Source organism: Berghia stephanieae, chromosome 3 (assembly GCF_034508935.2).
Source record: "Berghia stephanieae isolate SIO BIC M18660-M18661 chromosome 3, UCSD_Bste_1.3, whole genome shotgun sequence".
Taxonomy (NCBI): domain Eukaryota; kingdom Metazoa; phylum Mollusca; class Gastropoda; order Nudibranchia; family Aeolidiidae; genus Berghia; species Berghia stephanieae.
The window spans coordinates 3603959-3627537 of NC_088362.1; the positions used below are offsets into that span (position 1 = coordinate 3603959).

At 36.1% G+C, this 23579-nt stretch overlaps 2 protein-coding genes across 2 annotated transcripts in view; one reads left to right on the plus strand and one right to left on the minus strand.

Annotated features, from left to right (window-relative positions):
• LOC144967043 (DNA polymerase epsilon catalytic subunit A-like) overlaps positions 1–1394 on the plus strand; it is a 66408-nt gene extending 65014 nt beyond the window's left edge. The window contains exon 54 of the mRNA XM_078903798.1: positions 499–1394. Within this exon, the coding sequence (XP_078759924.1) occupies positions 499–571 (73 nt within the window). The 3' untranslated portion in view covers positions 572–1394. The remainder of the gene's footprint in view (positions 1–498) is intronic.
• A 2311-nt stretch (positions 1395–3705) lies between these two features.
• LOC144967046 (uncharacterized) overlaps positions 3706–23579 on the minus strand; it is a 35973-nt gene continuing 16099 nt past the window's right edge. Inside the window, exons 4-6 of the mRNA XM_078903816.1 lie at positions 10083–10152; positions 8371–8461; positions 3706–6189 (exon numbers count right to left, since the gene is read on the minus strand). Of these exons, the coding sequence (XP_078759942.1) occupies positions 5945–6189; positions 8371–8461; positions 10083–10152 (406 nt within the window). The 3' untranslated portion in view covers positions 3706–5944. The remainder of the gene's footprint in view (positions 6190–8370; positions 8462–10082; positions 10153–23579) is intronic.

Sequence of the window (23579 nt, forward strand, 5' to 3'; positions counted from 1 at the left end):
GCTAATCCATGAGGATTTGAATGCAAATGTGTGGCTTTACTGTCGTCCTTTAGAACCATTTGGCCCAGGGAACCGAAGTAAATGCCATTTCTATAGCAGAAAGCGGACAATAGCAATGCTTGCTATCCTTTGGATAGGATGCTAGTCTATCGCAAAGTACTTGTTTTAGTTTTAGTTTTAGAAATTCCTGTTTTACATTTTCTTAAGCGTTGCAGGCACTGAATTGTAGATCAATCTGACTGCCTTTTACTTTTAATGTTAAATATCTTCCTTTTTCATAGGCACTGACAGGACTTAAAAGTGTTGCTAGCTAGACACTTGTATGAGTGTCCTATCCAAAGGGTAGCAAGCAATTGTCACCATTCAATGTAGATAAATAATAAATAGATATTCATCCATAAGGAAATTTGGTTTACAAACGTGAACTGCAAGAATGAATAAAAAAGCGTATTACAATGAATATAATTTATTTATCAACACTATTAATTCTGTCCACAGTCATTACAGATTGCCGTTGTTGCAAGAAATGGTGGAATGGGTCTTGAACATGAATCCTGGTTTGGCCACGTAAATTCGCATTGATTTCTTCCAAGAACTTGTTTAGCCACACAATAACTGTTCTACATTCAGACAATTCAAATCATCTTTATAGAATATTGCTGTGTCATTTCAGAATTGAAAAGTGGTGGAAATAAGATATTTACATAGACTGGTCTGTTTGAAATTTCAAAAATTCATAGCTTTCAGTGAGAAAAAAGGAGTAGTTAGAATAGATAACATTATTAATCAACAAATTGTTCTAAGCAATATTGAATAATTATATGCACTTCATATTTGTTTTGTCATTAACTTTTTCCTTCTCCACAAGTTTTGATGAATTTGCAGTGCTAGATTTTTTTAATGTGGGAAGCAGGTCTTATTGGGTAACATCTAAGAAAAATGCAGAAGCGGGTGGTTGGATGGGAGCATCACCCTTGAATCATATACCTATGATGTTCGCATGGGTGTACGATCCGATAGTGATGTCGTTTCTTCTTCTCTTTACTAGCCTATCCTGCTTCTTTGGTTTGTGATTGTATTTTTGACAGGGGATATTTTTTTTTTCCTGTAAATCCTCTGCCTGTTTGTTCTTGGTTATTTATAATTTAGCTTATGATATCTTTAGGTTATGATTTTGATTGACATTTGTACTATTTTTGTTAGATTTGTTTTTTTTTTGTTTCAGCGGTCTCTCATATAACCTCAATTGTGTTGGAAGAGACCTAAAGCAACAAACAAAAAAGAAAAATGCAGACCTGCCAACTTCTATGAAAAATTCGTAAATTACGAAATTGTGATTCCAATTTCAGAAGTTCTTGAGCATCAAAAAAAAAAATTAAAAAAAAAAAAAAAAATTTGCCTTTTCCGCCACGATATCATAAGACATCGTCGCCGAGGCATTCCACGAAGGAATATAGATAACTCATCAAACAAGATGTCTGATGTCAACAGGAATCACCCATGTTGTCCAAGTGAGCAAATTGGGGGTTAATAATCTTGCTCAAGGAAAAAAAAAACGAAAGTGTCTGAAGCGGGGCTCGAACCCGGGTCATCCGGATCACAGTGCAATGCCTTATCCACTCGGCCACTTTGCCCCCCCCCCCCCCCCCCAAGTCATTAAAACTTATTGAAAATGAAGGTTGATGCCAGACTACATCATTTTTAAGATTTTGAGGTGTTATTTATTCCTTGTGAGAGAAAATTTGTTGGATTATTGCAGTTAACTATAGCAATTATAATTTATAATTCTTAAATATTACTTTTTAAACTCTCTCGTAGGGTAGGTGTGAAAATGTACACTTTTTATCTGATGACAATGATAATAGTAATCATACTCCCATAGTGGGCAGGGGGGGGGGGGGTACATACTGTGTCTCCTATCCCCTTATATCTGTTTTCCAATATGCTTTCTGTCTTTGTCTTGGAATGAGATTACTTGGTTTTGTCCTGGCCCTGGCCAGAGTCCTAGCTGGGAGGGAAAAAGTCAAATGCATAGTTATTGTTTTGGGAGATGATATTTTTTTCCTTTTAAATCCTCTCTCTGCTATGTATTATTATATTTGTTATTTTGAATTTATAATGTAAGCATTTGAGTGTATTCCTCTTTGTTGGATTTTGTGCTTGTGTCTGGATGAGACTTATAGGTGATCTCAAACTAAGTTCATTGATGGTATGCTCTTGGAATCTACATCTGATCCCTATTTGTTCCCAGTTCCCCTATGTCTTACTTTTTCTTGGGTGCTTTATTTGTAATTCTAGAACTTTTTACTATCCCATTTTCTTCCTTTTTACGGGCGCTGATGTAACCAAAATGTGTTGCAAGGGCCGTAAAACCCTTAAAAACAAACAAAACAAACAATAGTAATCATAACGACAATCATGGAAAGTTTACATAAGTTCAGCATACATACAAGTAGATTTGTTTTAATTATCATAAAATATCATAACATGGCTCAAGGCTTAGACGAAGATTTTCCCATAGTGGGCAGGGAGGTACTTGCTGTGTCTTCTATCCCCTCTTATCTGTTTTCCAATAGCCTTCTGTCTTTGTCTTGGAGTGAGATTGCTTGGTTTTGTCCTGACCTTGGTCGGAGTCCTTGGCTGAGAGGGAAACAGTCGAATGTATAGTTATTGCCTTGGGAGATGATATTTTTTTCCTTGTAAATCATCTCTCTGTTATGTACTGTATTATGTTTTATTTACATGTTATATTTGATTTGTTAACATTTGAGTGTTTTCCTCTTAGTGGGGACCTGTGCTTGTGTCTGGATGAGACTTTTAGGTGATCTCAAACTAAGTACTTTGATGGTGTGCTCTTGGAATCTACATCTGTTTCCTATTTGAACAAATTCTCCTCTTTGTCTTCTATAACTTTTTACTATCCCATTTCTTCCTTTTTACTGGCGCTGATATGACCTTAATGTGTTGCAAGCGCCGTAAAACCCTCAAAAACAAAACAAAACAATTAGACGAAGATTGCATCCTTTAAATAAAGAATACCAATATCCATTATATCATCAACAAATGATTAAACCACTAGGTGAGTAATAATTATTACTGGTCATAGATAATATAATAATAATAATTATAATGTGCGGCTATGTGGTCTAGTGGTATGACACTCGCTTTTGGATCGGAAGGTCCTGGGTTCGAGCCTCACGCTCAGCGCATAGTTGAGTCCTTGGAAAAGACTCTTTACTCTCTTTCTCTCACCGTACTCAGGTGTAATATGAGTACCTGGCCGTTAACAGCGTTGTCTTTGTCCAAAAAATTGTAATATCGTATAATAGGCGTCATGTCCCGTCCTACATGTTAAATTTTGCTGTTGACCAGGGACCCCTTGTAAAGCGTTTTGAGCACATTTAGTGGATATTGCGCTATATAAAAGCTCTAAAGCTCAATAATACAACTCTCGGTCAATCAAAATCTTAAAACGATCCAGAGAACAGGAATTCTTGGATTCGAATTTAATGTTATTCCTTCCACAAGTGAATAATACAAAGCACGAAAGTTTACTGTCCAACATGAGCATTACATCTTGGTAAGTAAAGTTTGAATCTATCTCCTCTTGTAAAAGTTACAATAGAGAAAGTGAGAAATGTGATGAATCTATAATATCAATCTTATATATCAATCAGTAAATTTGAATCAAGTCATGGTGAAGTCTTCTGTACTGTAAATTTTATTTATATCATTTACTGTTTTTAATTTTTAATAATAATAATAAATCTTTATTATTCTCAAAAAAGTGGCAATTTGTCATTTGGTTACACATTTATAACAATACAATATTGACATAGACACACTCACACAGATGCACACTAGTAACATAGTTGTCATCGGGGAAAAAAAACAAAAAACAAACAAACAAACAAACCGGCATCAACAACATCATCATCATCATCATAGTTGAATAAAACTATGTACATGTCAATTTCATTTTCTATTGAGTCACTGAGTATATTTTTTTTCCAAATTTGAAAAGTACAAAAATTCTGTTGGGAGAGTGAGTGGACAGCACAAAGATAGAAGGCTAGAGTTGAGTGAGTTTATTATCCTTTCATGCCGACTGAAACCAAATTTCCATTTACATGGTGTTTGTGACGCAATAATAGGACTGAGATATATGATTTGTGATCATTGTCACTCACTTGTCACTATCTGTGCATTAAATGGTTTGGGGAAGAATTGGCTTTGATGCACACACATTCCTTCCACCAAATCCAAGCATCAGTAACACACTTTATAGTCACCCGGAACAACTACAAAAGACGTCTAACTTCTACGTCATGGCACAAGACCGAAGGGCTAGAGCTCAGGTGGTCACTGGTTCGGATAAGTAAGTAAGTAAGTTTTGATGCACCATAGTGGGCAGGGAGGTACTTACTGTGTCTTCTAGGGGTGGTTGGATGGGAGCATCACCCTTGAATCATATACCTATGATGTTCACATGGGTGTACGATCCGATAGTGATGTCGTTTCTTCTTCTCTTTACTAGCCTATCCTGCTTCTTTGGTTTGTGATTGTATTTTTGACAGGGGATATTTTTTTTCTCTAAATCTTCTGCCTGTTTGTTCTTGGTTATTTATAATTTAGCTTATGATATCTTTAGGTTATGATTTTGATTTACATTTGTACTATTTTTGTTATATTGCTTGTTTTTTTGTTTCAGCGGTCTCTCATATAACCTCAATTGTGTTGGAAGAGACCTAAAGCAACAAACAAACAAAAACTTATTGTGTCTTCTATCCCCCTATATCTGTTTTCCAACTTGCTTTGTCTTGGAATGAGATTACTTGGTTTTGTCCTGGTCCTGGCCAGATGCCCTGGCTGAGAGGGAAACAGTCAAATGTATAGTTAGTTTTGGGAGATGATATTTTTTTTCCCTTGTAAATCATCTCTCTGTCATGCCCTGTATTATGTTTTCTTTATATTATATATGATTTGTAAAACATTTGAGTGTATCTCTCTGAGTGAGGACCTGTGCTTGTTTGTGGATGAGACTTTTAGTGATCTCAAACTAAGTACCTTCTTTGATATTGTGCTCTTGGAATCTACACCTGTTTCTTATTTGAACCAATTCCCCTTTGTATTACCTTTTCTTGGGTGCTTTAATTGTAATTCTAGAACTTTTGGGTGCTTTAATTGTAATTCTAGAACTTTTTACTATCCCATTTTCTTCCTTTTTACTGGCGCTGATATGACCTTAATGTGTTACAAGTACCGTAAAACCCTTAAAAACAAAAACAAACAAACACACACCAGCAGTGGGCTGCTCATACAGCACTGTCTGGTTGGGAGTCAGACCTCTGGCTAAAACATGTTTTTTCTGGGTCAGGTTCCTGACCTCCTGGGTGGGGTTCCTGACCTCCCATAGTGGGCAGGGGGGGGGGGGTGTGCATACTGTGTCTTCTATCCCCTTATATCTGTTTTCCAACATGCTCTCCGTCTTTGTCTTGGAATGAGATAACTTGGTTTTGTCCTGGCCCTGGCTGGGAGGGAAACAGTCAAATGCATAGTTATTGTTTTGGGAGATGATATTGTTTCCCTTGTAAATCATCTCTCTGTTATGTATTATTATATTTATTTTGAATGTATAATGTAAGCATTTGAGTGTATTCCTCTTTGTTGGATCTTGTGCTTGTGTCCGGATGGGACTTTTAGGTGATCTCAAACTAAGTACATTGGTGGTATGCTCTTGGAATCTACATCTGATCCCTATTTGTTCCCAGTTCCCCTTTGTCTTACTTTTTATTGGGTGCTTTAATTGTAATTCTAGAACTTTTTACTGCCCCATTTTCTTCCTTTTTACTGGAGCTGATATAACCTAAATATGTTGCAAGCGCCGTAAAGCCCTTAAAAACAAAACAACAAACAAAACATGTCTTTGTATAAAGTGTCTCTTTCAAGCCTTCCATTCTACCCTCCAAAACTGGCATCCACTGGATGAACCCAAAGAAAGGCTGGAGGACGTATCCAAAATTAAATCACACCTGGAATTCGATGCCCAGATGTTTATGCCAACACAGTTTTGTACAGGGACGCAGAGAATAGAACAATGGAATATGCTGCTTGTTTCAGTCGGTGTGTATGCACTCCCTATGTAGCAATCCCCGTCTGCATCCTTGGTCAAGCCAATTTGAGTTGGACCTGTACAGAAAAATAGACGTACATATATATTTTTAATATTAATTTTTATTCTGAACTGATAACGCACATTGATAATGAAATTGTTATCTGACGTCATCATATACGAAATATTATGCTAGAGACTGAATTGTAAACGCGATAATGGCATTATCATCATTGTTTTTATTGTTATTATTATTATTGGATTGTCTTTGTATTTCCGTCAAAATGAGGGATCCATATACTTATTTTTTTAAATGTGTAAATTATTTTGACAACTTAATTAATTTCTTTCCTTTTTTAATTTGTTTGATTTTATATTTTTGTTGATATTGATATGATTTGTTGTTGTTTATGATATGATTTGTTGTTGTTTATGGTATAATTTTAATTCATGTGATAATGTAAAAACGATAAATCTCAATGACATGCAAAATAATAGTCTTTCTCATTCATTATTTCAAAAACTTACACATATGTGTCAGTGCATGACATAATCAGTCGGAGATGAAAATTTTGGATTTGCATTTTTTTGCATTTTCTGAAAGAATTTGCTCCTCAGAGCATTTTAATCTTTATTTGAAGTAAATCGGGTGATTTTTCATGAAGTTATGGTCAGATGTATGGGAAAGGTATCTAGCAACTTTTCTCAAATTTCATACTTTTTCAACTTGACTAGCTGTAAAAAATATTTAGAAGTGAAACTAGTTTGTTATTTCCAGAAGATGTACAAAAAGGTTTGATTTGATTATTCAGAACTCATTCTTTTATAAAAATTGACCTTCTAACTAAACTTGGCAATATCTCAGTTCAAACCTTTTCACCATCCCACTGATGATGTCATTCACTGTGTAACATATACTATTGGTGTTAGGTCAGTCTAAATTGAAGCGGTAAATTATTTTCATATTGAGAATTCCTACTTCAGAAATCATAAATAAGAATGCGAAATTGAATGTAAGCTTCAATTTAATTACGAAAACAGATAGAATTGACATTTCGGGTTTCCCCTTTATCAACAAACAGGATGAATGAAAGATGTATCATCTTAACAACGCCACTACCACTTTATCTCATTCATCTGTAGTGTTTCATTCATCCTGTTTGTTGATAAAGGGGAAACCCGAAACGTCCATTCTGTTTTCGTAATTCAATTGAAGCTTACATTCAATTTCACATTGAGATCGAGATCGATCCCGGGTGCGTCGAGATTGTTTTCTGACCCTCCCTGTCCACCCAGAAGTGAATGGGTAGCTGAATCAGTAAGATTCGGTGGAAAGTACTTTGCGATAGAATAGCGACCTATGAAAAGGATAGCAAGCAATTGCTATTGTTGGTTTCACGCTATAGAAACCGGGATAAACTCCGGCTCCATGGGCCGAATGGCTCTGAATCTGAAGAGAGAGAAAGAAGAAGAAGAAAGTTGGAGAAACAACATTTATTCGTCTCAATGCGGCGTATTGATAATAATAATAATACTGAAAACTTATATTGCGCTATAACTCCGAGACACCAGACTCTAAGCGCTTATTGACTCGAGTCAAATGTCATAATTTAGAACAAGTCAACTTTCCGTATCTGGTTCATTCCGACATAATACTAATACCGCACCGAGACGGTGGGTCAAAATGAAATACGTAGTGAATAATGTTTGCCATGAAATCTGACTGGGTGGGGTTCCTGGCCTCCCATAGTGGGCAGGGTGGCACTTACTGTGTCTTCTATCCCCCTATATGTTTTCCAATTTGCTTTCTGTCTTTTTCTTGGAATGAGATTTTGCCCTGGCCCTGGCCGTAGTGCTTAGCTGGGAGGGAAACAGTCAAATGGGAGATGTTTTTCCTTGTAAATCATCTCTCTGTTATGTATTATTATGTTTATTTTGAATGTATAATGTAAGCATTTGAGTGTATTCCTCTTAGTAGGATCTTGTGCTGGTGTATGGGTGAGACATTTAGGTGATCTCAAACTAAGTACACTGATAGTCTGCTCTTGGAATCTACATCTGTTCTCGATTTGAACCTATCCCCGTTGTCTTACTTTTTTCCTCTAGTCCTTTTTTATCGTACATCCAGAATCTTTTCACTATTCAATTTTCTTCCTTTTAATTGGCGCTGATATGACCTAAATGTGTTGCAAGCGCCGTAAAACCCTTAAAAACAAAAACACGAAATCTGACTTTCTCGAGTGTGTGCTGTGACTTACTTATCAAAGCGAAGCCTTGGTAGGGAGGCTGTGTTGTTGTTGTAGTCGTTGTGGTTGTCGTTGTTGTAGTTGTGGTGGTGGTCCCAAGAGTCTAACCAATGAAGGAAGAGATAACAAGAAAGAACTTTTATATCGCGCAATATCCACTAAAAATTTTTTTTTTAAAATTAAGCTTTATATAGCGCAATATCCATTAAATGTGCTCAAAGCGCTTTACAAGGGGTCTCTGGTCAACAGCAACATTTAACGTGTAGGCCGGACATGACGCCTGTTAACGATATTACAATTTTTCGGACAAAGACAACGCTGTTAACGGCCTTTTACGGTGAGAGAATATGAGTAAAGAGCTTTTTCTAAGGACTCAACTATGCGCCGAGCGCGAGGCTCGAACCCGATAACAATGATAATTCTTTATGTCAAATCGTTAAATTCCTAGAGCTAATCATTGAAAAAAAAAGAATACAATTTGATCAGAAATAATATAAGTGAGGTCATTAGAGGGGTATAATAGTATATTATTAATAAGATTCTTCAACAATGGGCTATATCTTTATTACATTTCCATGTGCTCGAGGTCATTGGTCACATTGGAATATGTACTCAAAGTGACCCACATAGTGAAAAGTGTTCACAATTTTTGAAAAATCTAACATCGCGATATGTCATTTTGTTCAGCTCGACTCATGGGTATGTTTACAACTTTCATAAACAAAGCCGCGTGTTTTCATTTCTGAATAAATATCCAATCGTTGGACAGCAACAAATCATGTGATTGATGACTTGGTTGGACGAAAACATGAATAAAGATCGCTCCCATTGCGCAGTGGCATTGGAAACTTGTTCGAAATACTCTTCAATAGTCGTAACGTCACTTCCTTCCTAATGACGCATGGTAACTTAGTAACACTGGCTCTAAACTATCAGAACAATGGCGGACGCCCTTATGAAATATTTCTCCGACGAGCATAAAAGCGTATCCAGAGGAAGAAAAAAAACATTATAAATCTGATCGTCTGATCATGTTTTGACTTTTACACATTCTGATCACAAGACATATGAAAAGTTCTAGCCAGCATGAAGAATAAAAAGTACCCATTTTCTTTGTTGAGAACCACGATGGCCGCCGTTGCTGGGCGACGTGACATCAGACTATTGAATCCAATTCTTTATGTCAAATCGTTAAATTCCTAGAGCTAATCATTGCAAAAACAAAACAAAACAGAATACATTTTGATCAGAAATACTATAAGTGAAGTCATGAGAGGTATATAATAATATATTATTATAAATAATATTCTTCAACAATTGCGTAGTGGCATTGGACACTTGTTCGAAATTTCCAACGCAAAAGTTCAAGAATCTTACATGCGATTAACTCACTCAATCCTAGAGATTTTTGCTACTTTTCAAAATTGGAAAAAAATGTATTGAAATTGAGCATGTACATAAGATAGTTTTATTCAACTACTAGTAACATATAAAAAAAAACAACAAAAAACAATAGCTTTGAAACGACGCCTATAATTTGTCTCATTAAAATGTAATAAATAGGCATGGGGTAAAATTAACCCCGGGTAAACTACGGATATAGTCGGTGTTAGGGTTGAGTGAGTTAAAATGGAAGATTCTTGTTAGTTTTGAAGTCTTGAGAAGTTTTTGAAGCTCTGCTAATCCGACAGTCAAAGCTTTTTTTGTTTTTCCTGGTCACCTACCTGACAATTTATCCCTGGTGAAGATGGAATGCATGCACATACATAGTACACACTGATCGTTGGCATCGACCTGAAAAGGAGAAAAAGAGAAGTTAATCGTGTTTTTCCTATGCATGCACATACATAGTACACACTGATCGTTGGCATCGACCTGAAAAGGAGAAAAAGAGAAGTTAATCGTGTTTTTCCTATGCATGCACATACATAGTACACACTGATCGTTGGCATCGACCTGAAAAGGAGAAAAAGAGAAGTTAAACGTGTTTTTCCTATGCATGCACATACATAGTACACACTGATCGTTGGCATCGACCTGAAAAGGAGAAAAAGAGAAGTTAATCGTGTTTTTCCTATGCATGCACATACATAGTACACACTGATCGTTGGCATCGACCTGAAAAGGAGAAAAAGAGAAGTTAATCGTGTTTTTCCTATGCATGCACATACATAGTACACACTGATCGTTGGCATCGACCTGAAAAGGAGAAAAAGAGAAGTTAAACGTGTTTTTCCTATGCATGCACATACATAGTACACACTGATCGTTGGCATCGACCTGAAAAGGAGAAAAAGAGAAGTTAATCGTGTTTTTCCTATGCATGCACATACATAGTACACACTGATCGTTGGCATCGACCTGAAAAGGAGAAAAAGAGAAGTTAATCGTGTTTTTCCTATGCATGCACATACATAGTACACACTGATCGTTAGCATCGACCTGAAAAGGGGAAAAAGAGAAGTTAAACGTGTTTTTCCTATGCATGCACATACATAGTACACACTGATCGTTGGCATCGACCTGAAAAGGAGAAAAAGAGAAGTTAATCGTGTTTTTCCTATGCATGCACATACATAGTACACACTGATCGTTGGCATCGACCTGAAAAGGAGAAAAAGAGAAGTTAAACGTGTTTTTCCTTCTTTTTTTTACAGAGTACCGTCAACCGGGGTTACTTAGGCCATCCAGGGCTACTTAAGCCATCCGGGGTTACTTAGGCCATCCGGGGTTACTTAGGCCACTTAGTAGAATAAAAAAAAGTTGCTTTTTAAAAAGTGAAATTCATGAGTGCTTATTAGATCTATTTGGTTCTAATTATTTAAAAGATAAAAGCTACATGTAATTTATCTTTTAAAATAAGCAATCTTGTTTTCAGTAAGTGGCCTAAGTTACCCCGGGTGGCCTAAGTAGCCCCAGTTGACGGTAATTAATGTAAATGTTGCTGCTCGAAGCTCGAAGAAATAAATAATAATGTGAAGTTGAATGTAAGCTTCAATCTAATTACAAAAACAGATCAAATGAACGTTTCGGGTTTCCCTTTTATCAACAAAACAGTTTGAATGAAACACCACAGATGAATGAGATGATGTGTGTCATGGTCTCAAGTGAGTAAAGAGCTACTCGACTATGCATAAAGATATATGTAGAATGAGGCCCCAGAATTTACTAGTTACTATAAATGAAAAACAATTAACGATTTGTTTACAATGAAATAAAAATAATGATGAAATTTAATTAAAAGAGATAAACAGTGATCGTGGCAGTTACAAATAGAGATATGAATATTTTACGTAACTTATGATAATATGTCAGGTTCATAAGTTTACGTTTCCAGGCAGTTGATGGGCTTGGATGATCTATTCCTCTGATAACAGGATTGGACTCGTAAAATTCCACTTCCAGGCAATTGGTAAGAAGTTATTGTGTAGTCCTTTGACAGCGGGCTTGGGTTTGATCCTTGAAGATTATACAATCAAAGTTAAAAGCTCCGGCGTCTTAATGGTGTAGATATAATATCTACAAAGTCCCAAAAGATAAAAATCTTCCAGTATATATATAGGAATAGAGCGACTGGCCGTCCGGCATAGATTGTGGAGAGAAAGTGAGTGTCAAATGTTAGACCTATCAGCTTTTATAAGTGGCTACGTGACAGAATGTAGAACGAAAAGTATTCACTAATTAGAAATTAATTCGAGGGAAGGCTATAAAAGGAAAGACGATCTAATATTAGAAGGTAAAGTTTATCTAAGCCTACCGAAATATAACTGGAGTGAGATGAATTCAGTTCTTAATAAAATAAAATTTAATAAGATAATTGTGAACAACCTTTACTGTGACACCCCCCACCCACGTTTAAAATATACTCTTTAACCATTATGGGAAAGATAGATTTTACAAACGGAAGTAAATTTACTATCATGATACTCTAGCATTAATCCATTGTTATGATTTGTGCTACAATTAAATTATTTATTAACTAGACATGGAAATGTTTATATTAACGTAGGTATATGAATGGGTGACAATAACAATGAAAGATTGTGATTACAAATAATTGTGATGAACAACATGATGGCAATGTGATTACAAATCATTGTGATAAACAATAGTGATGGCAATGAAGCATGATTTAAGTCGATGATATGAAGGTAATTTACTGAATGAAATGAATGAAAATGTAAATGGAATATTGACATTTTAATTATTAATCATAAATGAGTGAAAATTCATGACAATAATAGATAAAGAGAAGATTTCCCAAATCATGAATGGGTATGGTATATATATCCAAACAATACTCAATGTTACATTAAGTTGGGTCATCATGTTTACAAATAAAATTATCGAAATTGTGCGTTCTGATTTGGCATAGTTTGCGAGGTAACTAACAGTATGCATGGGAGGTTAAGTTATACCCTTCTCACGTGTTTATACTAATCGAGAAAGTAGGTCGGCGTGAATATTTTCACAGCCTGGTATGTGAGAGATACTGAAAGTGTAATTTTGCAAAAATAGACTCCACCTTAGTACTCTACTATTATTCATTTTGTTATTTCTTATGTACGTGAGTGGTTTATGGTCCGTTTCGACCACAAACTCTTTTAGCAGTAGATATCTGCTGAATGTCTTAAAAGCAAAGACGATGGCCAGTCCTTCACGCTCTATTACAGAGTATCGTGATTCTCTGTCCAATAATTTTCTGCTTGCATATAAGCAAGGCATTAGAGTTCCCTCATGCTCCTGTAATAGTACACCTGCGATGCCCTTATCAGACGCGTCAGTTCTTACAACAGATTCTTTTGATATGTCGGGTAATTTAAGAATTGGTTCTGAACAGAGTAATGCCTTTAATTGGTTAAAGCTATTCTGACACACTTCTGTCCAAACAATTTTGTTCGGTGACCCATTCTTTGTCAGATTTGTTAGCGGTGTCGCGATGTGCGCGAAGTTGTAAATGTATTTCCTGTAAAAAATTTAGGAGCCCAAGTACTTTGCGTACTTCTTTTTTTGTCTTAGGTGGTTGCAATTGTGCGATTTTTGTTTGTTTTTCTATCTCGGGTGTCTGTGTCCCATGACCAACGGTATGATTAATCCTGCATTTGAAGCTTCGATATTAGTAAACATAGGGTGCGACACTGTGTCTCTATCAAAATATCCTTTTAGCATATTTGCATGGAATGTCTTTGTTGTGTTGTTAATTTTAATCTCGTAATTAACATTAGATTTTACTGCTGTTATTTTGAATGGTCCTTTCCATGTAGCTAAAAGTTTACTCGAGTCATCGGGTAAGAGTATTAGTACTTTGTCACCAATCTCAAATTTTCTTGATTTGCTTTTGCGATCAGAGTATTCCTTGTATTTCTCTGCTTTTTTAGTGACGGATTCCTGTGCTAGCTTACACGTGTCCTCTATTCTGTCTTTCAGGTTTCTTACATATTCGTAAGCAAACATAATTTCGTTATTGTCCTCCTCATTCCCTTTACAAATGTCGGCTACTATATTGATCGGGCCGCGAGGTGATCGTCCATACATCAACTCAAATGGGGAGTAGCCTGTAGATTCTTGGGGTATTTCTCTATATGCAAATAGGATTGCTGGTAAGTATCTGTCCCAATCATCTGGTTTTTCTGCTGACACTTTTCTTAACATATTCTTTAGAGTGCCATTAAATCTTTCACAAAGACCATTTGCTTGGGGGTGGTAGGGAGTTGTGAATGAGTGTTGGATTCCCATGAGTTTCATGGTTTCATGCATCATATGTGATGTAAATTGGGGTCCATTGTCCGACAGTATCTCATTTGGTATGCCTATTCTAGTAAAAATTGTCATCAATGCTTCAGCTATGTGATCCGATGTAGTTGATTTCAATGCTATCGCTTCTGGCCACCTGGTTGCGTAATCGACTAGTGTTAGTATGTGTGTATGGTTTCTATCTGATTTTGTTAAAGGGCCTATAATGTCAATTGCAACTTTTTGAAAAACTTTTTCAATAACTGGGGTTGTCTCTAATGGCAATCTCGGTATTCTGCCTTTTGCGACTCTTCTTTGGCATGTGTCACAAGATTTCACATATTCTCGGACGTCTTTAGTAATTCCAGGCCATGTGAAATTCTCGGATATTCTCTTCAATGTGGAAGAGCTCCCAAGATGTCCAGAAGTTATTGAATCGTGCGCTATTCCAAGGATTTTGTTTCTGTAAATACTCGGCGTGACCAGTTGTTTAGCTATTTTGTTTCTTTTCCTATGTAACCTGAACAGAATATCTTTTTCAATGATGTATATAGCTTTTGATTTCGTCCCTTTGTTTGCGATATTGAAATATGATGTTAAAGTCGGGTCCTTTTTCTGTTCTTCAATGAACCTGTTCCTGTCAAATTGTTGTGGTTCTAGAGAAATAGTCATTGGCTTCTCTGTTGTCTTAGTCATCTTTCTTGTTTCTGCTAGACAAGCTGTTTCTTGGGTTAATGACCATTCTTTTACATCTGTTGGGTTGTCTTTAAGACCTTTTATATTGCCAACAATAACATCAGCGACGGGGTTGGGAAGTATACAGCATTCCACTATTCCTGTATAGTATGGGGTTTCTATGTACACGTTAGCTGTTTCAAAGGTTTCGACTGTGCCACTGAATGTGATGCATTGTACCGTTTTTCCAGTTTTGTCTTCGTCATTGATCAAAGATGCTTTTATTCCTACTGTACTGCATCCTGTGTCTCTCAATATTTTGCAATCAGTTCCATTAGCTTTGCCTTCACAAAAAAATAGCGATCCTGATTTGTGAGTTTGTGTTAAAAGTGACATACCTTTCACGCAATACACATTTATATTTTCTCCTGACATTACTCGTGTCTGATTGTTTACACTTGTTTGGAGTGATGCATTTGCAGTTTCTTTTGGATATCCCACGATTTTGTAACATTTGTCTGCTGTGTGGCCTTTCATTCCACAATATTGACATTTAATTATAGGTTTGTTGGTTTTCTTATACTCAGTATTATTGTCAGTGCTATTTCTTGTTTTGTTTTGATAGGATCGGCTATGGTCTCTATTGAGCTGTTTGTTCCATGGTTTGTTACTATGATCATCTTGTTTCACTTGCGTGTTCCGAGTGATTGATCGGCTCGTTCTATTTGAGTTTTGAACATTAGGTGTACATGGACTCTGAGCAGCGGCAGCGTAGTATGGTTCCTTCAATGTTCTGCTAAGGGGTGTCAATGGATGTGCGCTGTTAAAGTTTTCTGCGTAGATTTTTAATTTGTCCAAGTTTTCTGGCTTTCTCTCTTTAAAGAATGCGACTAAATCTGGGTTGCAAGCTTGATAGATTCGATTCTTCAGCGTGAGATAGTAAAGGCCTGCAAAGTCGTCTTGTTTTACGTTTGCCAACTCAAGCCACCGATTTAGAAATTGAGTAATTCGGTTCACGAATGTATTAAAGTCTTCTCCACTTTCCGGTTTTGCAGTGTGAAACCTTTCCTGGTAACCATCTTCCGTTAATCTAAATCTTTTTAGTAGAGCGTCTTTAATTTTTCCATAGTCATCTGCATCTTCAGTTGTTAAGGTATAGAAAACTTTTAGCGGTTCTCCAGATAAGCAGTTAATCAAGGCTGTGGCCCATTTGCTTTCTGGCCAACGATAACCTTTAGCCTGAACTTCGAATCGGTGTAAGAAGGATTCTAGACAGTCTGAGCGTTCATCGTATGTTGGCATGCGTGGAAGTTTCACGAAAAATTCATCACTATTATTATGTTTTCTTTCATGACCGGTTTTTGTTTTTTCAATTTCCAGCATCATTTGGGTCCTTTTGGTTTCTTCTTCTGCTAAAGCTATTTGTCTTTTTAGTTCCCTTTCTTGGACTCTTTCTTCTCGTTCTTCTCTACGTATTCTTTCTTCGTGTTCTTTTTCTTCTCTACGAATTCTTTCTTCATTTTCTTCTCTACGAATTCTTTCTTCGTGTTCTTTTTCTTCTCTACGAATTCTTTCTTCATTTTCTTCTCTACGAATTCTTTTTTCTTTTTCTTCTTTTATTTTCTCTTCGCACCATGAAAATATTCTTTCCTGGGGTATTTCTAAGTCCTTTGCGAGACTTAAGTATCTTTTATATGCTTCCATTTTTGCAATAAATTAGTTACGATGTTTTATATATATATATATTGACAGGATACTGTTACTGACTGTTTTATTTATTTACACTTACTGGAATGAACTGTTCTATTTTTAGAAATCTCTCTCTCTTATTTCAACTTATTATGTATGTTGAATTTGATGCCTTTTATCGTTATATCTTATAAAGCAATGTGTCAATACAATGCGGAGTTATGACTTGAGTCCATAACAATGTGTCAATCGCGTGTACTCTAAACTATGTTACTACGAAAAATGTATCACCAATGTGTGTGACTCGTCGTTAGTTTGTGTACAATTATTCGCAATGACGCTAATATACTAGAGTGTGATAACAATAATAGGATGCCAAAATAATCCCAAGTTATCTATCACTTAATATAACACGACGGCTAGTAGACTCCTTTTATTATTATTTAGTTTTTAAAGACTCACTTTTCAGAACATAATATATAAGTGGTTTTCGGTAACAGTAGTATGCCAAAAATGTATTTAAAACAAATCACTATGCAAAACAAATCACGATGTCTATAGTTACTATGTGATGCCCAACTCATGTAAAAGAGAATAGGGTAAAATCGGGTAATTTCGCCGTTTTTTCACTGTCCCACTTCTGGCCTGCCGTGGGAGGCCAATTTGCCAATTGGGCAACCCAAACACTGACAATAAGTTTACCTGGCCAATCAAATATTTTTTTTTGAAGTGTTAACGTAGATTTATATTGTATTTTATTCACAAAAGTCCTTTTAAAACTGCCACTGTTGTCGGGTACATTCGCCGCACGTCGGGGAACTTCGCCGCCACTGGCGGGTAACTTCGCCGCAAGATTTTGTACTTAGTTTTTCTTCCTACAAGACAATATGAGGAACAATTTCCATTTCTTAAACTCTTCTTGTCCTCAAATCTCTCTACATTATCCAATACTACAATATTAACACATATTTATTGGCACTTGAATCGAGTGTGATGATGTATGTGTAAAGTCCCTTCCTGTGGATACATTACAATGCCAATCACAAGATCATAGCCTGCTGCCCATCCATACCCGAGTCGACGGATTTGTGGTTATTAAACCCACTTACATATTTATTATTTACTTTTCTTAACTTAGTTATATTTTAGTGCTAACTCACAGCGTCTATTGCACACTAAAATCGTCTTTGGAATAATTATAGTATGATGATAGTGATGTGCGGCGAATTTACCCGAGAGTACCGGTGAATTTACCCGAAATTATAGATTTTTGAAATATTGTATTAAAATTTTTAGAAATATTTTTCTGATGATAATATACACTGATAATGAAAATAAAATGGATATGGATGACCACAAAGTCAATACAACATTGATTTTGTGACCAGGGCCTTCACATTCAACTGCACAAACTAGGGGAACGTTAGTGTAGGGTTGCCGTTACAATAAAAAAGTCAAGGATGTCACAGCATCTTGATTACTACATGTCATTTTGAAGTGCTATAACTCTTAAAGATTTCTCATTTGCTTCCTTCAAACTGAAGCAATACGTACATTCACATCTTGTCTTCTGAATATGGACTATTCCAACGTGAGGGGTGTAAGGATAAATGTTCACCAAGCATTATTTCTTGGGGGTGGAGGGTCGCGGCGAATTTCCCCGTCGGCGAACTTACCCGATTCTACCCTAATGAAGGATATATTTACCAACTCAGTTCGTGGCTGGGACCTCTCTCTTGTTCAATGGTTGTTCAACAATTGTAATTAGGCATTGAAGAGTGTTTAACAGTGATGTCTGAAATACAAAACAATAAAATATCGTAAGATTTACAATAGTTACAAAATGTGTTCACAACACTGAGTGATTGGATGATAGGTGAATGAATCGTTATGGAATGTAAACATATTGAAAACAATTCATGAATGAGGCAAACAACAAAATGAAATGAGTGATATAATAACAAAGTGGACAAGGAATGAATGAATGAATGAAAAACTGAGTGAATAAATGAATGAATGAATGGATAATGTATGAATGAAAGAATGAAGGGAGGAATAAATGTATGAATGATTGGATAAATGAGTGAATAAACGAATGAATGAATGAATGAATAAATAAATGAATGAACAATGAATGAATGAATGATTTATAAATGAATAAATGGATGAAGGAATGAATCAATAAAATGCTATTCAATTTGAATGAAAGAATGAATGGATAAATTGCTATTCCATTTAAATGAAGAAATGAAAAAGAAAAAAAAATTAATCCTGTAAATAGGGAGTTCAATTAAAATATGATCAAGTGGGGCAATTAAGAGTTTTACAATTTAAACTTTAAAGTTAGATGAAATAGATATAAGTAACTAAATAAATTCAATTCTTTATATGTGTCCCCTCCAAAATGTCATGGTCTCAAGTGAGTAAAGAGCTACTCGACTATGCATAAAGATATATGTAGAATGAGGCCCCAGAATTTACTAGTTACTATAAATGAAAAACAATTAACGATTTGTTTACAATGAAATAAAAATAATGATGAAATTTAATTAAAAGAGATAAACAGTGATCGTGGCAGTTACAAATAGAGATATGAATATTTTACGTAACTTATGATAATATGTCAGGTTCATAAGTTTACGTTTCCAGGCAGTTGATGGGCTTGGATGATCTATTCCTCTGATAACAGGATTGGACTCGTAAAATTCCACTTCCAGGCAATTGGTAAGAAGTTATTGTGTAGTCCTTTGACAGCGGGCTTGGGTTTGATCCTTGAAGATTATACAATCAAAGTTAAAAGCTCCGGCGTCTTAATGGTGTAGATATAATATCTACAAAGTCCCAAAAGATAAAAATCTTCCAGTATATATATAGGAATAGAGCGACTGGCCGTCCGGCATAGATTGTGGAGAGAAAGTGAGTGTCAAATGTTAGACCTATCAGCTTTTATAATAAGTGGCTACGTGACAGAATGTAGAACGAAAAGTATTCACTAATTAGAAATTAATTCGAGGGAAGGCTATAAAAGGAAAGACGATCTAATATTAGAAGGTAAAGTTTATCTAAGCCTACCGAAATATAACTGGAGTGAGATGAATTCAGTTCTTAATAAAATAAAATTTAATAAGATAATTGTGAACAACCTTTACTGTGACAATGTGGTAGTGGCGTAGTTAAGATGAATTCATCTTAACTACGCCACTACCACATCATCTCATTCATAATTCATCTTAACTACGCCACTACCACATCATCTCATTCATCTGTGGTGTTTCATCCATCCTGTTTTGTTGATAAAGGGGAAACCCGAAACGTTCATTCGATCTGTTTTTGTAATTAAATTGAAGCTTACATTCAACTTCACATTATTATTTACTTCTTATTTACATAATGGAATTACATATATTCGGTAAAACTAAATTCTAAGAGCTTCTTATAATACACAATATGAATTTAATAAATATTTAATGTGTTGAAAGCGCTTTATAAGAGGTCAACAGCCAACAGCAACATTTAACGGGTAGGATGAGACATCTGGGTGGGGTTCCTGGCCTCCCATAGTGGGCAGGGGGTGGGGGGGGGGGTACATACTGTGTCTTCTATCCCCTTATATCTGTTTTCCAACATGCTTTCTGTCTTTGTCTTGGAATGACAAAGACATGAGAGACGTCATCTTCGAACTATCCATAGTCAAAATAAAACCACCGAAATGTTCATTCCACTTGATACTTTAAATAAAACATACGATAACTGACGTAATTTTCAAAGCTTGTAAGAACTAAGTGTTGATTGAATAACCTCGGACTTATACTTTAACCCTCTCCTTACCAACTTTAGGAAAATCGTCACATTCGTTACGATACAACGAACATTTTTCTTATTTAAATTTCTTTTGTACATCATAAAATTTAAAGAAAATGAACATTGTGTTGTAGAGCTTGTTTTGCTAAAGAAATTATTTATCGCAAGAACTTAATGCAGTTGTGTTTGAGCGATAAAAACTCTATTTTGTGTTAGTTGGGTGTGAAGATTTGGGGAAAATCCTGAAAATGGCTGGTAAGGAGAGGGTTAAATAAAACATACGATAACTGACGTAATTTTCAAAGGTGTAAGAACTAAGTGTTGATTGAATAGCCTCGGACTCATACTTTAAATTAATAATCAGAAATGCTTCCATGTCAATAGATAGTTCGAAGATGACGTCACTCAGGTCTTTGTTATTGTTTTTGCCATCCGCGTTTATGAGTAATGCTCACTGAACTGTATTAACCCGACTATATAGATAGAATGCGCTTGGCCAAGGAGTTCACAACATTGACATCCGGAAGTATAACGGACCAACACACAAACTCTGTGTAACCATGAACTTTTATAGTCTGGTTAATACAGTTTAGTGAGAACAACTCACAAACGCGGATGGCAAAAACGATAACAAAGGCCTGAGTGACGTCATCTGCATACTATCTATACGTTCATGGATACACACAGCTTAAGGCACAGCAACTAGAGGTCAGGGCGGAAGCATGGATTAGTGAGAATTTAACACCCAACCATTGGCCTAAAAAAAAACATACAACAACAAACAGCTGAGAGACTTCATTCAACCTCATTTGTCGCGATTGGAAGACGATTCAGCGTTTTTGTAACAGTCTAGTGGCTAACGCTATGAGAATACGGGTCATGGATTAAGTACGTTTCCCGGAACTTGACAATAAGTCGGTATTCCAGGAAAGACTGACAGGAACAATCAATCTTAAGAGTTTAAGTTTAATAATCGTACGAAATTTTCCTTTGCTCTAAGCAGAAAAGGTTCTGCAAATCCGGGAGAGCTAACTTGAAATAACTCTATAATTTGTAGTTATATTACTATTACTAGGGTTTTTATTATTGTCATCTGGTACTTTTCTTTTCACTTCGTTTCTCGATCTTGTTATTAAATTGCTTACAAACCCGATAAATCTTTGTATGTTATCTCCGTAACACACCGCAATAGGGAATGAGATTAGCTGAAGAGTAGCGTCCCTTGATTGGACGTCACCCATAGTCTGTGACGTCACCGGCGGAAAAGTTATTAGAGAGAGAACGTCATGTTGGTTGTGCGAATGCGTCTCTCGTCCTCGCCTTCCAATCAAGGGACGCTACTCTTCCGCTAATCTCATTCCCTATAGGCTAGATCTGGAAACAAAGACAACAATCTTTAGGTCTTTAAGCACATTACATAATATTAATTCCAAGAGGTTCTTTCAACACATTAAAGTATAGGATTCTTCGACTATGTGGTCTAGTGGTATGACACTCACTTTCGGATCGGAAGGTCCTGGGTTCGAGCTTCGCGCTCGGCGCATAGTTGAGTCCTTGGAAAAGGCTCTTTACTCACATTCTCTCACTGTACTCAGGTGTAAAATGAGAACCTGGCCGTTAACAGCGTTGTCTTTTTCCGAAAAATGATAATATCGCCTACAGGCGTCATGTCCCGTTTTAAATGTTACGTGTTGCTGCTGGCCAGGGACCCCTTGTAAAGCGCATTGAGCACGTTTACTGGATATTGCGCCATATAAAAGCTCAAGTTAAGTTATTAGATCTGGAAACAAAGACAATAATCTTTAGGTCTTTAAGCATATTACATAATATTACTTAGAAGAGTTTCTTTCAATGCATTATAGTATAGGATTGTTGACTGATATCGGGGATTAGACTATATTGACCCGAGAGCGGAAAGACCGAGTCTTCGAAGTCTTTACTCGCGGTCAATAAGTTACAGATTTCGGTTATTAAAAATCGTATTAATACACCTTTTTAACATATCTCAGAAAATTTAAGAATACAAAATGGTAAATTTAAATGGATGATAACACTATGCATTATTTGCTTTTACACCACATCATTAATGGCCAGAAATATTAGTTTTTAGTCGGGTTTTCTTTGGTCACATTAACTCACTCAGCCCTAACACCGACTATATCCGTGGTTTTCCTCCATGCCAATTTATTACATTTTTCGGAGTCAAATTATAGGCGTAGCTAGTGTTTTTAGCTTTTACATGGCAATGGTAGTTGAATAAAACTATCTATGTGCATTCTCATTTTTAATACATTTTTTTCCAATTTTGAAAAGTAGCAAAAATCTCTAGGATTGAATGAGTTAAGCGATTACTATCTCTTGTCCTAAAAAAAAAGAAAACTTAACCCAAGCTTATTTATGATAATAAATTAAATCTTGAGCCTTAAAACCAAACCGACATAATACCTTTTAGGCGGTCAGACACATTTTGGTTGTGAGTTAACTCTTTCCTTACCGATCATTTTCAGTACTTTCCCAAAATGGTAGGCTTACCCAGAAGAAAAACTGATTTTTAAAACTGAAACAAGCTCTCTATAAAACATATTTATGTTCTTATTCATCAAACAAAGACCATTCTTCAAAGTAAAGTTTGTGATGTACGAAATAAATCTGAATAAGAAACAATGTATAATATTGTCGTAACAAATGTGACGATTTTGTTGCAGGTGGTAAGGAGGGGGTTAACCCAATTAACTGCTGTAATCTGGAAACACACGTATTCAAACATTTGGTCAGAAAACTCGTCCCTCAAATATCGATCGATTTAATTGACCTCTCTAGGTCCTACTTACTTAGGCCACCCCTTGGGGCGCCCAACATGAGCCACAAGTCTTCGCCATTCTGTCCTGTCCTCCATAAGCGTACGCAGCTCCCGGGTGTTGTCCATTCCTGTGTCATCTAGCAGACAGTCATCAATGTAGGTTTTATTCTGCCTGCCTCTGCTTCAGTTTCTCTCAGGTGGTTCCCATAGCACAAGACTAAGTTTGAGAGTTTTTGTCAAGATGAGGGTCAAATAAATCGATCGATATTTGAAGGACGAGTTTTTTGGCCAAATTTTTAAAATACGTGACTTTCCAGCGTATGTTAATTAACGGGTTAGGAGAAAACAGTATGGGCTGCCTGAAGCCGGTGATCGTAAAATACTAACGAAATAGTGAAAATGGAAAGGCTTCGTATGGGAACAAAACAGACAATGGACGTTTCGGGTACAAACCCTTCATATAAAAGCTCAAGTTAAGTTAATAGATCTGGAAACAAAGACAACAATCTTTAGGTCTTTAAGC